General features: G+C 56.0%; 1 protein-coding gene across 4 annotated transcripts in view; it reads right to left on the bottom strand.

Annotated features, from left to right (window-relative positions):
* The window catches only part of CHERP (calcium homeostasis endoplasmic reticulum protein), a 16,961-nt gene extending 5,938 nt beyond the window's left edge, over positions 1-11,023 (bottom strand). The window contains exons 1-10 of one of the 4 annotated variants that reach the window (XM_081077462.1): positions 10,934-11,023; positions 10,451-10,624; positions 8,444-8,628; positions 7,185-7,322; positions 6,754-6,905; positions 5,040-5,151; positions 4,859-4,948; positions 3,405-3,651; positions 2,438-2,613; positions 633-1,068 (exon numbers count right to left, since the gene is read on the bottom strand). In XM_081077462.1, coding sequence (XP_080933588.1) covers positions 633-1,068; positions 2,438-2,613; positions 3,405-3,651; positions 4,859-4,948; positions 5,040-5,151; positions 6,754-6,905; positions 7,185-7,322; positions 8,444-8,628; positions 10,451-10,624; positions 10,934-10,958 — 1,735 coding nt within the window. In that variant the 5' untranslated portion in view covers positions 10,959-11,023. Of the gene's footprint in view, positions 1-632; positions 1,069-2,437; positions 2,614-3,404; positions 3,652-4,858; positions 4,949-5,039; positions 5,185-6,753; positions 6,906-7,184; positions 7,323-8,443; positions 8,629-10,393; positions 10,625-10,933 lie in introns of all 4 variants that reach the window. The other 3 variants (XM_081077461.1, XM_081077460.1, XM_081077459.1) reach the window with 3 other exon arrangements.
* Positions 11,024-14,779: the final 3,756 nt, after the last annotated feature.

Here is a 14,779-nt window from a genome sequence, read left to right on the forward strand (position 1 = left end):
CACTAACACAAGCAATAAATGTGCTACGTCGTCTCTGAGCTGAATTTATAGCCAAAGGGGAATTTAAAAATAATGGTAGAAGCAGTAATAGTGTAGGAATGAAATTTTTTTTTAAAAAAAGAACACTAAAGGTTCTTTGAAAAAAAAAAACAACACACCAATCAAGTAGAGAAGCTGATGAAAACTGCAAGGCGAGGAACAGGGAACCCACGATGGGCCCTGGACTCAGCGCCTGCTGACTGCCAGCCCCTCTGGGCACCTGGGACTCATGTCTGCTTTTGGAATCTGTCTTCCCTTCCCTGTAGGACAGACACTGCCCTACTCCTGGGTGTGTGGGAAGAGGGACAGGGTGTCACACCTCTACAGCCTGTGCGTGGTTGGTGCTGAGACCTGAGTTACCAGCCTGTTTGCCAGTCTCCCCCCTTCCTGAGGACCCAGGCTGGGCTTCTCCACCATCCCGTGACTCTGCCTGTGACTCAGACTCAGGGCACATCAGGTACACAGCAAGGATCACCAGCAAAGCCATCAGCCTGCTCAGGAGGCCGATCTGTCAGGTGCCTCCTCCAGGGGCGAGAACCAGGGGCAGGAGAGGACTGTACGTACTGTCTTCTCCAAGGGCACTGCGTACTCACCAGCAGGGAAGTCCCCCTGGGGGTAGTCGAAGCGGTGAGGATAGGGGGGCCGCTCAAAGGGGTGCCTCGGGGGGAAGTCATCCTGCATGAAGCGCGGCGGGAAGCGGTTGAAGTTGTGGGGGTGCGGTGGCTGGTTGAACTGCGGGTGCTGCTGGTGGGGCGGGAAGGGCCCTCGGAAGTGCGGTGGCCGCTGCATGCGGAAGGGCGGCTCGCGCTGGCCCCCACCCCAGGGCGGCTGCTCGTGCTGGCTGTTCCAGGGGCCCTCGAACTGGCTGTTCCAGTTGGGGTCGGGCTGGCTGTTCCAGGGTGCATCACGCTGGCCGTTCCAGCCAGGGTCCCCGCGCTGCTCACCCCACATGCCCTCGTGGCTGTTGTTCCAGGGTGGGCAGTGGGGAGGTCCGCCTTGGTGGTGCGGGTAGGGGGGCTGTTCTGGAGGCTGTGAAACAAAGACCAGGCATGAGACCCTCAGGAGGCTCACCTAGCACCCTGCAAACATGTGGCCTCTGTACTACCCAGGGCTGCAGCTGACGGCCCCCTGGGCGCTCCCCTGGGCAGGCCACGGTACCTGGTCTATGCTGACGTGTGCAGTGGATGTGCGGTGCCCACCCCACCACTGGCCCCTCCCACCTGTGCAGATGACCCGACTCCCAACTGCAACACTTGCTCCTTGGCCGCAGGCTTCCTCTGGGTCAGCTTGCAGCCCCACAAGCTGGGGACCTGAACACCCCGTGCCCCCTTGGCCCTCCGTGGACGCTGCAGAGGTGCCTGCCCTACCGCTTCCAGAGTGTGCGCAGTGGCTGAGCCCCAGGGGCCCATGGTGGCCACCCACCCTGGCGGTGCTCCCTTCCCCCCCATCACGTGCTGTCTCCTGGGTCATCTCCCACACAAACTCCTTGCCCTCAAATGCTGTCTCAGGGTCTGCTCCTGGCCCCATCCCAGGAAACGTGGTTTTTTGTAGGCTGAAGACCATACAAGCTCTGATCTCACCCAGCTGTTGCTTTGAAGACGTAAAGCTCAGATTGCAACCGAAACTCAGGGCCGGGGAGGGATGTGCCCAGATAAGGCAAACCAGAGGGCCCATCTCCAGGGTCGTGGGTGGCTAGCTTTGTTGACCGTTACCACTGGGAGGCCGGCCCTGGCCACCACACCCTAAGCTCTTCCAAGAGAAGCCAGATCTTAAATATGGCAACTAGGTCAAAACGTGTTAAGACACTACGTGGGCCGACCAGTGGACTGCCAACCCAGGGCAGACCCTTGGTGAGGGGTCCCCGTTGTTGTGACCCTTCCAATCATGCCATGCCAGATGACATGACCCCTGCCCTGGCCTAGAAGTTTCTGACCCCAAGGAAACAGGAGGAAGTGACCAGTCTCTCAGCCCCAGAAAACGCTGCCAACTTGACATTCTGACCTCCCCCTTCTTTATGAAAGCACCATGTTTCAGAGTGACAAGGTGTTGATACTCTGCTAGTTGAACCAGTCAAAAAAGGGAAGGAAAGGGAATACCCTGTTGCACTTAATCATGCAGAATTTCCCAGAACTCACAGGAAAATGGGGATCTGTTACTGAGAAGCGCAGGTGATCAAAGAGCCAGGAAAGGAAGCAAAGGCCTGCCTGTTTTGCTCCACCCCATCCCTGCACCTTTGGAAGACGAGGCTAACACCCTCTCCCCCAGGCCTGACCCCACGGCAGAGCCTCAAGTCTCCCAGCAAGCCGCTAAAATCCCCCGTAAGCCGCAGAGGCTGCAGCCCACCTGCCTCCCGTTCTATTAGGCCCAACCGTGCCCTCCCTGCCCCTGTAAGAAATACCTGCTGTTGGCCCCAAGGAGCAACGGGGTGAGGCTGGTCAAACCATGGGGGCTTGTTAGGCGGGATCTGGTCGTGGGGCCCAGGGCCCCGGGGGCCGGAGGCAGCAGGGTCCTGGACCCCTCCTGAGGCATCGTACTCGGAGGAGCCAGGCATCTGGATGGGAGGCTTGCTGTCATCTGGAAACAGGCAAGAGGGCGGTTAGCAGAGGCCCCGGCAGCAGGAGGCAGCACCCAACACGGTCTTTAGCAAACACCCGGGCAGCCCAGGCGGGCTTTATTTCCCCATAAATCCTTGCTTCATGACCCCACTGAAAACTGATCGCCGCTGGGAAGACAGCGGGAAGGGGGGAGACTGCCTTCGCACAGGACACACACTTTTCTGAAAGCTTTGCAGTAACTATCTCACTTCTGCCATGTTGGTTTTAGTTTGCAGAGGAATTTTTATTGCTGAATTTCATTAAATACCTTTACTGTTTCCAGTTGAACGATCACTTCTCATCTGATCTTATTTTATTACGTTTTTCAGTGTTACTTTATTCGATTTTTTAGTGTTGAACCATCTATATATTCCTGGGACATGTCCTTTTTGGTCATGATGTATTTAAAAATACTTGGCGCATTTCATTTGTTAAGATTTTATTTAGTATTTCTGCATCTTTGTTCTGAAGTGACACTGGACTATTATTTTTAAATCTTTCCCTAATTATAGTTTTAATCCTTACCCATCTGGAGGGACAGTTACCGGGTGTAGAAAAATGATTTGGGCAGCTTTCCCCTCCCCCTGTTCTCCGGGACGGTTTGTACAGGAGGAGAACTGTCCGAGTTGTAAGGGTTTCATTCCATTTTGCTGTGAAGTCCCCCGGGTCTGATGCTTTAAACAGATTAGAATCTGGCCTGGGACTACGGGACCAGAGCCCTTTTTGGAGGGAGGCTGCTTCCCAAGGGCGGGTGCTGAGGGGACCACGTACCAGGCTGGGTGGTTGGCGGGATGGCCGGGGCAGGCGTGGGGGCCGGGGGCGGGGCCGGTGGTGGTGGTGTGGCCTTGACCTCAGCTTCCATTTGTGGCATCTGGAGCTGCTGCTGTTGTTGCTGCTGCTGCTGCTGGGCCAGGCTGTTGACGAACTCCTCGTGCTGCGTCTTGAGCGTCTGGATCTGCTGCTGGAAGGCCAGCTGCACTGGCTGGACCACTGAGGAGTACTCGTTGATGAGAGTTGCCTGGCAGAGAGAGAAAGGCAGCCCGCATGCAGCGTGAGCCCCTCGGGGCCCAGCCCCTCGGAGGCAGCATGGGGATGAATTCTGGGGAAGCACTAGGAAGCTGGGGTGCTGCCTTGGGCAGTGAGGCCCGGGGCCTGGAGCAGGCAGGCGACTGTCATGTAACATAACCAACTGGGTCTGGACAACCTGAGCATGTGAATCTAGTGAGAGCTGGGGACGTGCGGTACAGTTTGGAATTCTCTGGTAACGGAATCAGGCAACGACAGCCATGCCCTGAACAGCCACTTAGACTTCAAACCCATAGCTGAGGAACGTTCTGGGACATGCTCGCGGGCTGTGATTACTCGCTGCCTGGCATTGAGCACCACTGAGTCACCACCTCCCTGAGCCTCAATTTTCTCATCTACAAAATGGGACAACACTGGGACTGGCCATCTTAGGATTTCAGAGAGCAGTCAGTCAAATAATGGAAAAAAAGAGGATAAAATTTAGAAAAAGTCTGAAATGCACTTTCTTTGTTTCTGAGCACGTCCCGTCCCCGTGAGGAGGATGGCGTTTAGGACCATCACTGAGGGAAGCAGTCTGCACGTGTCTGCTATTCAGCCAGGCCTTCCGGCCTGAGAAGGGGTGTGAGCTGTGCCTTTTATTCCAACAGCTGTGCGTGGGGCAGTGATGCTCGTGCCCTGGCACAGAGGACCAACGGGACCCTCCCTGCCCTGTGGCCCTGTCCTCTGGGCAGACACCCCCTCAGAGCAAAGGCAGATGTGCACACGGGGAGCACTGCCTGCATAAGATGACGGCCACAGAAGTCTAGACAACATCGGGGTCTCTTCACGTTCCCATCACGTGACTGTGTGCCTGGAGGACCAGAGCAAACAGGCCAAGGGCACCCCTAGCGCAGGGCTTAAATTGGGCACCAGGTCACAAGGGCACCAAGCAGAGTCTCACTTGGGAGAGCTCTCCCCTCACTGTGCGCATGGGACGAGGGCCCTGAGGCTGCTGCTCGGACCCCGGCCGCCAACACCTGCCACTATCCCAGAGGCACCACCGGAAGCCCAGTTTAGGAAATGCCACCTGGGCTCTGAGAGCGCCACGCCACTGCCCACTCCCAGCCCCGACGGTGGAGGCGGACCTCCAGACTTCCGGGCACTGGTGAAGTGGCACCTGCCCTGGCACCGGGAGCCGTGTGGGAGGTGGCAGCACTCACCTGGTACTGGCCAAGCCCCAGGGCTGGGCTCTGCAACTGCTGAATGATGGAGTCATCGAAGTAGCCGTTCTTCTCCCACAGCTGCAGGAGCTGGACGTGGGGAGGACAAGGCCACGTCAGGGGGAAACGGCGCCCCCAGCCCCCGCCCACTCCCCTCACACCCTCTCAGCAGCACCCCTACCCGGGCGATCTTTTGCTGCTTGTCCTCCTCCACGGCCAAGAAGCTGGTGCAGTAGATGGGCACCACGACCTTCTGCAGGGCGGCCAGCAGCTCCCTGGCCTGCTTGCGCTGGCTGTGAGGGAGAGACCTTCCGCGCGTCAGGGCCCTGGGGCGGGACCCGGCCACGCGCCCGTTACCATCGCGGCTCCAGCCACAGCACCCTCTGCCTTCTCGGGGAATGGGCCCCCAACCCAGCTGGGACGAAGGCTAGGTTCCCCATGAGACCTGTGCTGGCACTTGGGCCCGAGGGACAGGCGGGCAGCAGTGGGAGAAGGGAAAGAATACAGGCCGGGGCCCTTCAGAGCAAGGCCTGTAATACACCCTGGTCTCTTGGTCAGTAAAATAACCCTTCCTTCCAGGATGGTGTGAGGCTGGATGGACAGGGGGCCTGGGAGAGCCCTGCTGTCCACAAAGGACAGGCCAAGGCTGCTGTGGGTTCAGGGCCTTGTCCAAGTGACCTTGCAGCACTGTCACCCAGTGCACACAAACACACTCTGGCTTAGGCCCCAAGTTTCAGGAGGCAGAACAAGTGTGCCTGGCATTGGGGACCTGAGGCTGGCAGGGCAAGGCAATCTACCCCCGTCCCTATCCTCCCAGGGGCACTCTGAGCATAAACGGGTGTGGAGGCCCCTGTGGCTGGGCATGGAGGTGGCATGGGCCCCGTGTGGCACTGGCAGAGTCTGCATGGCTGCCTCCTGGGGAAGGACATGGGACAGAAGGCGAGTAGCTGGAACCCCTCCCAGCACCAAGCTCACCAGAGGGAGCTCAGGGCCAGGAGCGAGTGCCCAGGGCCAGGAAACAGGCCAGGGGAAGGAGAGCAATCCAGGCAGGAGGACAGGGCAGGTGGCTGGAGGGCTGGCAGGACAGGGCTATCTCGGCAGAGCTGCCCTGGAGTCAGCAGAGCAGCAGGTGAAGCAGGAGGGCAGAGAAGGTTCCGAGAGGCTGCTGCTTATTTCCCAAAAGCGGAGAAATAAGGGGACGATCATGCAGGGATTGGCTGCGTGTGGCGCGGGGCGGGGGGGACAGGGACCTGGGATTCACGAGTGGCAGAAGACGGGCCAAGGCAAAGGACTGATGGGGGCGGGCCAGTTTCTGCTGCCCTGGTGGGTGCAGTCCTTCAGCTGGCCAAGCTCAGCGCCAAACGTGGCGGCCACACACCAGCCTCGCTAGCACTGTGCGTGCTTCACCGGTGTCCCCCCTGGGCCTGCCTCGGCCAGGCTTCTGGTTCTTGAAGTTAACCTTTCTCATAAGGCACCAAAAAAGCCATGCAGAAGGAAACCCCGGCCTGGCCTGCACAGGGCAGGGGGTGTGGGGCTGGGGCAGAGGGTCAACAAAGGGAACCCTACAGGAGGGACCCTGAAGCAGGGCAGTCAGGTGACGGGGGACATGTATGTGGATCAGTGAGGGGAGCAGGCAGCCGATAGAGAGACACCAAGATACCAGAAGCTACCCCAGGGGAGCAGAGCAAGGAGCAAGGAATGGAGGCCCCAGGGGGGAGAGAAAAGGCGGAAGCACAGGAAGGTGGTGTGCGCGCACATGGTGTCCTCCCAGCGGAGGGCTCGTGGCTCGGACCGACCCTCCCTCAGGGTCTTGGGACAAGGGACCCCGTCCCAGGACAGGCCAAGTTACTAAGCGCAGTGAGGACCCGGAGGAGCGGGGCCTGAGGAGCCCTCACCAGTGGTGCAGCACGTCATTGATCAGGTAGATGAGGTGCAGCCGAAGCTCGAAGTGCGCGCCGTCCGCGGTGATGCGGTTCCGGAGGTGGCCGGCCATCAGCTCGCAGTGTGGCGGCGACTTGGCGTTGCTGAACATCCAGTTCTTCCCAGCCTGTGACAGCCAAGGCGACAGGTGAGCAGGGCAGGGCTCCCGCAGCCAGAGCACGGGCAGGTGTGCGGGGAGCCGGTGGTGTGTGTCCCAGGTCGGGCCGCCTGCTGCAGCCTCTGCCTGCCTTCCCGCTCCTGCTCGCAGGAGCTCAAGAGAGAAGTGCAGGGGCAGCCGGGGCGCCCCTCGAGCAGCCCTCGCCCAGACAGACTGCAGCAGGCTCCCACCTGTCCGGAGCACTGGGTTCTGGGTGCACCCCGCCCACCCAGCCCCACCCGCCCTCACCGAGATGGCATCTTTGGTGCACGTGTCAATGATGGGCTGCAGCAGGTTGTCAAACTCGTTCATGTCCAGCTGGGTCTCCTCCAGGAGCTTCTGCATCTGCTGCTCCACTGCATGGGCCAAGGCCGCCGTCACCTGCTCCTGGGAGGCCAGGTGGGACGGAAACTGCCCGTCAGTGCCCTGCCCCTGGTACCAGGAGGTCTGTCCCTCACCTGAAGCCCAAGAACTGCATCTGGGGCAGTCATGGCCATGGCCGGCAGAGCAGGTAGAGAACAGAGCGAGCTAAGACACAGGGAGAGACAATGCCCCCACCTGCGACACACAAAAATTAAGACCCAGAGGAATAAAACTCTACAAACGAAAGCAACACAAAAGAAAAGTGAGCAGCGATGTGAACAGACAGTACAAAGAGGACGTAGAAATGGTCACTGTTCAGGAGAAAGGGGAGCAACCTCACTACAACCAAGAAATCAGAAATTAAAACAGGACAGCAGGGTTTCGCCCATTAGACCGACAAACAGAGATGGCTGCGACCCAGCTGTGCTGTAGGGACAGGTGTTCAGCTCAGGCTGGCCGAGGCCAGACCAGCCAGCCTATGACCAGCTCTGGCTGGGAACTGAGAGTGAGCATTTTAGCATGTTTTGTTGTCAGCAAAATGACAGCATTTTATGTCTTCAATCTAGTAATAAAACTGGGGTTGGTGTTTCAGATGTCTTATTCGTTATACATCTCATTTTCCTGGCGATCCATCCTATTTTATTTGGCCAAATTATCAGACTGTGACGGATCAGGACAGAAGGGTCCCTCCCAACAGCTTGGGGTGGCCTAGCTAGCTGGAGCTGGTGCCAACGGCATCCAAGACCACCTGGCATTCTCTGTTACACAATTTCTAATGTGCAGCCCCACTTGTAAGCGTCCACCCCAGCAAAGAACTTGTGGGATGATTTCACTGGAATGAGAAGCAACCTGTGTCCAGTGTCAGGGGTCGGGCTAAACACGCCACGGGCACTGGCAGCAGTGGCCGCCATGCACTGAGCTCTGGGCAGCCCTGTCTTCAGCGCTGACATTTGGTAACGAGTCCTCCTGACTTGCTACTCAGTTATTATAAGTCCCAATATGCAGATGTAAAAACTGAGGCACAGGGTGAGCTCTAGGAACCCACCTTAGGACCAAGAGGGGAAGGGGAAGGGCCCTGGGCCTGATCAGGGCACCTGCCTCAGGGCCAGTGGATTGAGATGGAAGAGGAGGCGCAGGCCCCTTACCTGTCTGAGGGCCAGCAGGTGCTGTTCCTGCTGCTGCAGGTTCCATTGGCTCTGTTGGATGAGCTCGTCCATGGACGGGGTTCCCTGGGCCGGCGGGATGGGCGCAGCAGGGGCCAGTGGGGGCTGTGGCAGGGCTGGCAGGGCAGCGGCTGGCTCCAGCTCTGGGGCCTGCTGCTTACAGATAACTGGCAGGAGAGGAGAAAAGGTGGCCCTGTGAGAAGGTGGCCGGGGTCTAGGTGTCCCCTCAACCTCTTGGGCAGCTCTAGGCCATAGGGGCTCCACTCCCTACACTAACCATCCCCAAAAGGACCTCCGTGCTGTGCTGCAGCCACGCCCATCGGAGTCTGCCTGGCTCCCTTTACTCTCAGGCTGGCCCTCCCGCCCTGCCTCTATCCTCCCAGGACCCAGCCCCAGCTCCCTTCCCCAGGTCTACCTAAGGCTCTTTCCTCCACCTGAACACGTCTCTCGGCAGTTTCCATCTGGCTGACTGACACACTCCTTATTCCCAGCTAGATATTGTTCCTTGCAGAAAGCATTTCATGAGCCCCCATCTTCCCCTACTAGAAGCACACTATCCTGCCCTGGTTACAGCTCCAGGTCCCAAGCAACTCTGGATTTCTGACCCTGCAGGGTGGGAAAGGTGAGGGGGCTCCTCTCGCAAGGGAAGCAGCTCTCGCGTCACGGTCACTCTAACCAAAGCACTGTCCTTCTCTGCCTGGTTATGCCATCCATCTCCACCCAGTGCCTCAGTTTATGAATTCGGCCCCTTAACCCCACGGCCCACTCCATCAGACTCCAACCCACTGACCGAATTCAGACTTACAATCAAATGCCCGTCATTCCCCTGTGGGCCTCACGGTCCCAGCCTCCACTCCTGCTCCCTCCAGCCTGGCTACACGAACCTGACTTGTCACTCCCTTGTTTTAAACTCTCAAAGCTGGCTTTACTCTGCTTGTAGCAGGAGTTTTAAACGTGGTGTGCTGGGGCTAAGAAACGATGGCTCCAGACACATAAGCACGTATAATATTTTGCCTACAATTTCAGGCAACTGAAATTTCCTCCCCACCCCCATCTCAAATCTAAATAAGCACAAGAATCCCTGGACCTAGGAAGAAAACACAAACATTTCCCCTGGCGTTTCTCCTCTAGATTAAACCCTTCCCTCCTCTACATACGTTCTAGGCTCCAGCCACGCAGGGCCTCTCGTGCCTTCGGACGTCTCTCAGGGATACCTACACACACCAGGCTTGTCCAAGCCACTGCACCTTTGCTGTTTCCTACAAACTTTTTATTGAACATCGACTGTGTATGGCGCATTAAGACACCATGACCCCAAACAAGGTCTGGGGGCTTGAGGGAGCTGGTAGTTCAGGACACGTTCACCTGTCAATGCCCACGAACTTGGCAATGCTCTACTTGTTAACAGCACATTTAGAGGCTAGGATTCTAAGCCAGACAGATGTAGGTCCTGTCCTCACGGACCTTACCACCTGGTGGTTATTCACCTATTACCCCAAGGTCAGCTGGGATTCCTGACCCCATCTTGAACCGTTTGAGGGCTGCGCCAAAACCCTGACGGCCCAACTCAGTGAACACTGACAAACAGCTGCCAAGAACTAAAACCTAGAGGCACCGTTCTTTTTGATCTGGACTGCGGGCGGCTGAAATGCCCAAAAGCCTTGCTGGACCCACGGAGAGCCCACCAAGGGCCTCTATCACTTCCTCCCGGGAAAACACTGAGGCGGCCACTCTGTTTCAGCTGACCTCAGGCATCACCTCTGCAAAACAACAGAGAAACCCCTGATCCCAAGTCCCGGAGGAGGATCGGTAACCTCGCGCTCCCGGGAAGAGCGGGAGGGATCGGGAATTCCCAGCTGAGGGATCGGGAATTCCCAGCTGCCCCGGGAAAGAGCAGACGCCCCCAAAGGTGGTTTGTGGCACAGGACGCACTGGAATCAGAGAAAGGAGTCGCTCGGTGGGGCGGCCTGAAAGCTGGAGAGGACTCACGCTGCTGCTGTTCCAGCGCCAGCTTGCACTTGTAGTAACTGTAAAACTCGCCTCCAAACAGAAACGAGAATTTCGGGTTGTCCTTCTGCTTCTCCATCGTCATCTTCTCAAACTCGGGCCCGTTGCGAGCCACGAACTGGGCCAGCTTGTCGATGACATTTCGAAGCTCCTGGTCTGGAGGACGGAGAAAAGGCCACGCGGAGCGTCAGCAAGGACCGCCTATATCCGTGGGCCCCGGCGCCCCAGACCCCGTCGGCCCGGCCGGGGTCCCTAGCGGTGGGCCCCGCAGAGGCCGCCCTTGTACGGGTCCCGATAGGGGCCACAAGCGCGCCGGGAATACGGGGATCCGCGGGAGAGGCCGCCGGCGAACCCGGGAGGCCGAGCCCCGCCCCCTCCGAGGCCCGGAGACCCTTGGAGGCGGGGTGGGCCAACAGGGGGTTCCGGGGAGAGAGAAACCGTCCCTAAACCCGGGCTGGGCCTCACCGTCGGGCGGCAGCGGCATCTCCATGGCTCCGGCCGCCGGGAACGACCTCCGGCACCTCACGATCCCCCACCAGCGCCGTCTGCGGAAGCCGGCCGGAAGTGGCGCGAGGGAGCCGTTTACGGCGGGCCTCACGGGCTACTTCCGCCCGCCACTTACGGCCGTCGCCCAGAAACCCCGGAAATGAGGGCAGGAGGCGGGCTGCAAGGCGCCGCGCGAGGCCGAGTGCGCGGGAGGGGCTCTCAGGCGCACACGCAGGAGTTTTTCGCGCATGCGCTGGGTGGGCCCTTGTCGCGCGCCGCCCCAGAAGGGCCTGGGGAACGTGGGCTGTGCTTAGGTGCGGCCTGGGCGCCTCGTAGGCTCACGTTGCAGCCCGAAGGCCTGGCGGGCTGTGTTCTCCACCGGGCCAGGGCCCTGGGGAGTTCTCGCCCGGGTCGGGGCCTGGGTTTCCTCCCCGGGGGGCTACAGTGAGGAGGCTGCCAGGTGAGGCGCGTCTTGGGAGGCTCCCCGCTTGGCGAAGATGGAACTCGGCCTAGGGAGGGTCACAAGATGCCCCCGCTTGGTTTCTTTCACTCACCCCACCGCCTTGGTAAGGCGGACTCGGGGGCCAGTGTCGCCCACTCCTGCCAGCCTCAGGCTGTGCCCCTGTGGCGCTTGCGTAGCTGTCCTGCAGGCCGGGCTGCCTGGGAGGAACGCGCACACCTTTCTGCCAGGCCTGCCGACTCCGCCCCGGCCTGAGAGGGGCCGTGACGTTGCTTCCATAACGAGTGTCGATGTAAGAAACGTCCAACCCTGCAGATAATTTTTTAATTTATTTGAGCCAAACTGGCGACAGTTGCCAGGAAGCAAAGACTCAAAGGATTGAGAAAATGCTCTGGACAACGGCAGTTTTGTGGCTTATTTTATACATTAGAATCAAAGGAGACGTGATTACGTGGAATCCGTTGATGGTGGGTTAAGGGGGTGGGAGAAAGCAAAGTGGGCAAATCTCGGGTTGGATAAAAGCAAACTAGAGAAACACATTTACATGGGTAAGCACAAAATAGTTAACGTTTAAAGCACATAAAGATTGTAAACCAGGAACAAAATAACAACGAGGGGTTCTGTGGTCTCTTGCCGTGGTGTGGTGGCTGTGCCCTGAGAGATCTGGGAAAGATTACTCTTGACGTTTCAAAGGTATGTTACCTTGATGCAAAAAGACAATAGACAGGCTCACGTAAGGTAAAGATTGACCTTTTCAAGGAAGCGACAGGCCTAGTACAGGACTATCCACCAGACCCACTTTTAGTCCGGGATTTTTATGTCCAGAGCATCCGATGTGGTTACTTTCAGCCTCTGAGTCTGTAAGGCCTGTCACGTAAGCCTCCCGAGCTTGGCAGGTTTACTATGTGGCCCTTTTTTCATCCCCCACGAACGTGAAGTTACTGCATGCTAATTGTGGGGAAAGATAACAAGAAGGAGCAAATGATAGAGAAATACAGACTGGATGTCCCCGTAATCTCAAAGATGCCATAGTTGACACTTGGCTTGGCCATACCTCCCTATTTTTTTATGCAGACCGATGTATTTTAGATAAACTTATTTTTCACTGTTACAAAATTTCTCCTTCTGGCCCTTAGGGATTGCTTCCTGTTTGCCAGATGTTGCTCTAGGCCAGCGCCTGGCAAACTTCTATAACGGGCCAGATAGCAAATATTTTAGGTTCTGTGGTCCAAGAGGCAAAATCGAGGATATTGTGTAGGTACCTACATAACTCAAGAGAAAAATGTCCATAACATTTTTTTTATTGGTGGAAATCAAAATGTAATCATTGTGTACAATTTTTAAAATATAGGTCTAATGAGAAGAATGGAAGGCTTTGGAGAGGGTTCCAAGTTAGTCTTTCCTGCCATCAATTGATTGCAAATGTTCACCTGTAAAGACTGCTTTGGGTTCACAAAAATGGGGGCTGGATGTGGCTTCTGGACGCAACGATGAACAAGTCAGACCTAAGCTCTGCTCTCATGAACCCAGCCGATGGGGTGGGAAGAGACCCATAAATCAGTAAACGTGTCATGACAAAGGTATTATTAAGGAAAACAAAGTGCTGAGACCTTGAAGAGGGTGGGGCCTCCACCGTTAGGGTTACTAGGAAAGAGGGAAAGGTGAGGTTTGCACTGAGATCCCAGTCAGGAGCTATGTAGGCAGAGGGCACATTTGGGATTGTTTAGTTTAGTGTGATGTGCAGTAATCTGGGAAGTGTGGGCATTTTTCCATCCCAGTAAAGAGCTATATCAAGAAGTCTTAACTTCTGATCTGCCATGGATGGGCTTAGAGATAGCACAGTGTCAGACATAGATGCATTTTTGTGAGTTGAAGATACACAGCATGTATCAGCTTCTTAACAGAATCTGAGAACCAAAACAGGTTAATAAATTTATATTGTCCTTTTCAATGACTGCATGATTCTGTCGTGTGGATTTACTGTACTTTATTGAAGCCAGACACTGTGGAGTCTCTAGGGTTGGTTCCACTAAAACTTGGGTTTTGACCACGATTAAGTGTCTTAGTATACATAGATCTTGTGCTGAATCGAAGGGTGTGCATGTGTAATACTTTTATTGCTCAACTGCCCCCAGAAAGATTGTAGACCCATGACCACTACTTTCACATGTTCATTTCAGAGCGAGTTTATCTGAGACTGAAAATTCAAGCATCACAGGGCCTCACCCGGCTCATTTCAGTGGGCCAATCAGAATCTACTGGTCCAAAGAAAGCAGTCAAATTGCTAGAAGTAATCGCTGTTGCAGAGATGGTCTCCAAGGACCTGGAAACAAGACTTAACTAAACTGCACACCTCTGGGTGAGATGAATTTGCTGAAGGAACCCACCTAAGAAGCAAAATAGTTTACGATCACATGTGTACCCCCTTTGATCCTGCAAATGTGCTGTGAAGAATGTATCCTAAGAAGTGTGTGCTACATTGTGCACTGCAAACAGCCCATAAAATGGTATTTAAACACACAGCAATATGGGTCATTTCATTGTAGGACATCCATGTAATGGAACATTACAATACCATGTACACAGGCACAAAATCAAGGGAGAATAATAACATGGGGAAATGTTCCTAGCATACTTTTTAAAAGCAATTACAAAATAATATGTGCAATATGCCATTTAAAAACAATGTGTATACATCCTCCCCAAATGCGACTGCTGTGTTCAGTTTCTTAAATATCTTTTCAGAGATAAACTATTCACAAACATGTATCTCGATGTATTTTGGAACTTGTTCCCTCTATACATAGATCTTTCGACATTTTCTCTTTAATAATTTTTTTGAAATTTAAAAAAGCAGACAGTAAAAATTATTTAAAAAGTAGGGACTGGGGCTGGCCCAGTGGCTCAGGTGGTTGGAGCGCTGTGGTTCTAACGCCGAGTTCGCCGGTTCGATTCCCACATGGGCCAGTGAGCTGCGCCCTCTACAGCTAAGATTGTGAACAATAGCTCTCCCTGGAGCTGGGCTGCCATGAGCAGCCGAAGGTTGGCGTGAGCTGCCACAAGCTGCTGAATGCAGTTGCGGGACTGCTGTGTGCCGCCATGAGTGGCTGGTGGTGGCCCGTGGGCGGGAGAGGCCGGCAGCTGGCGGGAGCTGCCGTGAACTGCTGTGAGCGGCTGGCGACCTACAGCTGCGTGCGCATGGGGCAGGGGTTGGCGGGGGAGGCAGAAGGGGGAAAAAAGGGACTTGGGAAATCTAGGTCCATCCAGACCTACAGTCTCAAAAAAGCCAGAACTTGGTGTGACTATCACCTCAGCTCCCATAGTAACTGAACCACGTGTGGTCAACTAGTTGAAGCCACAGCAGG

The sequence above is a fragment of the Rhinolophus hipposideros genome, assembly GCF_964194185.1.
Source record: "Rhinolophus hipposideros genome assembly, chromosome: 16".
In the NCBI taxonomy this organism is placed as follows: Eukaryota; Metazoa; Chordata; class Mammalia; order Chiroptera; family Rhinolophidae; genus Rhinolophus; species Rhinolophus hipposideros.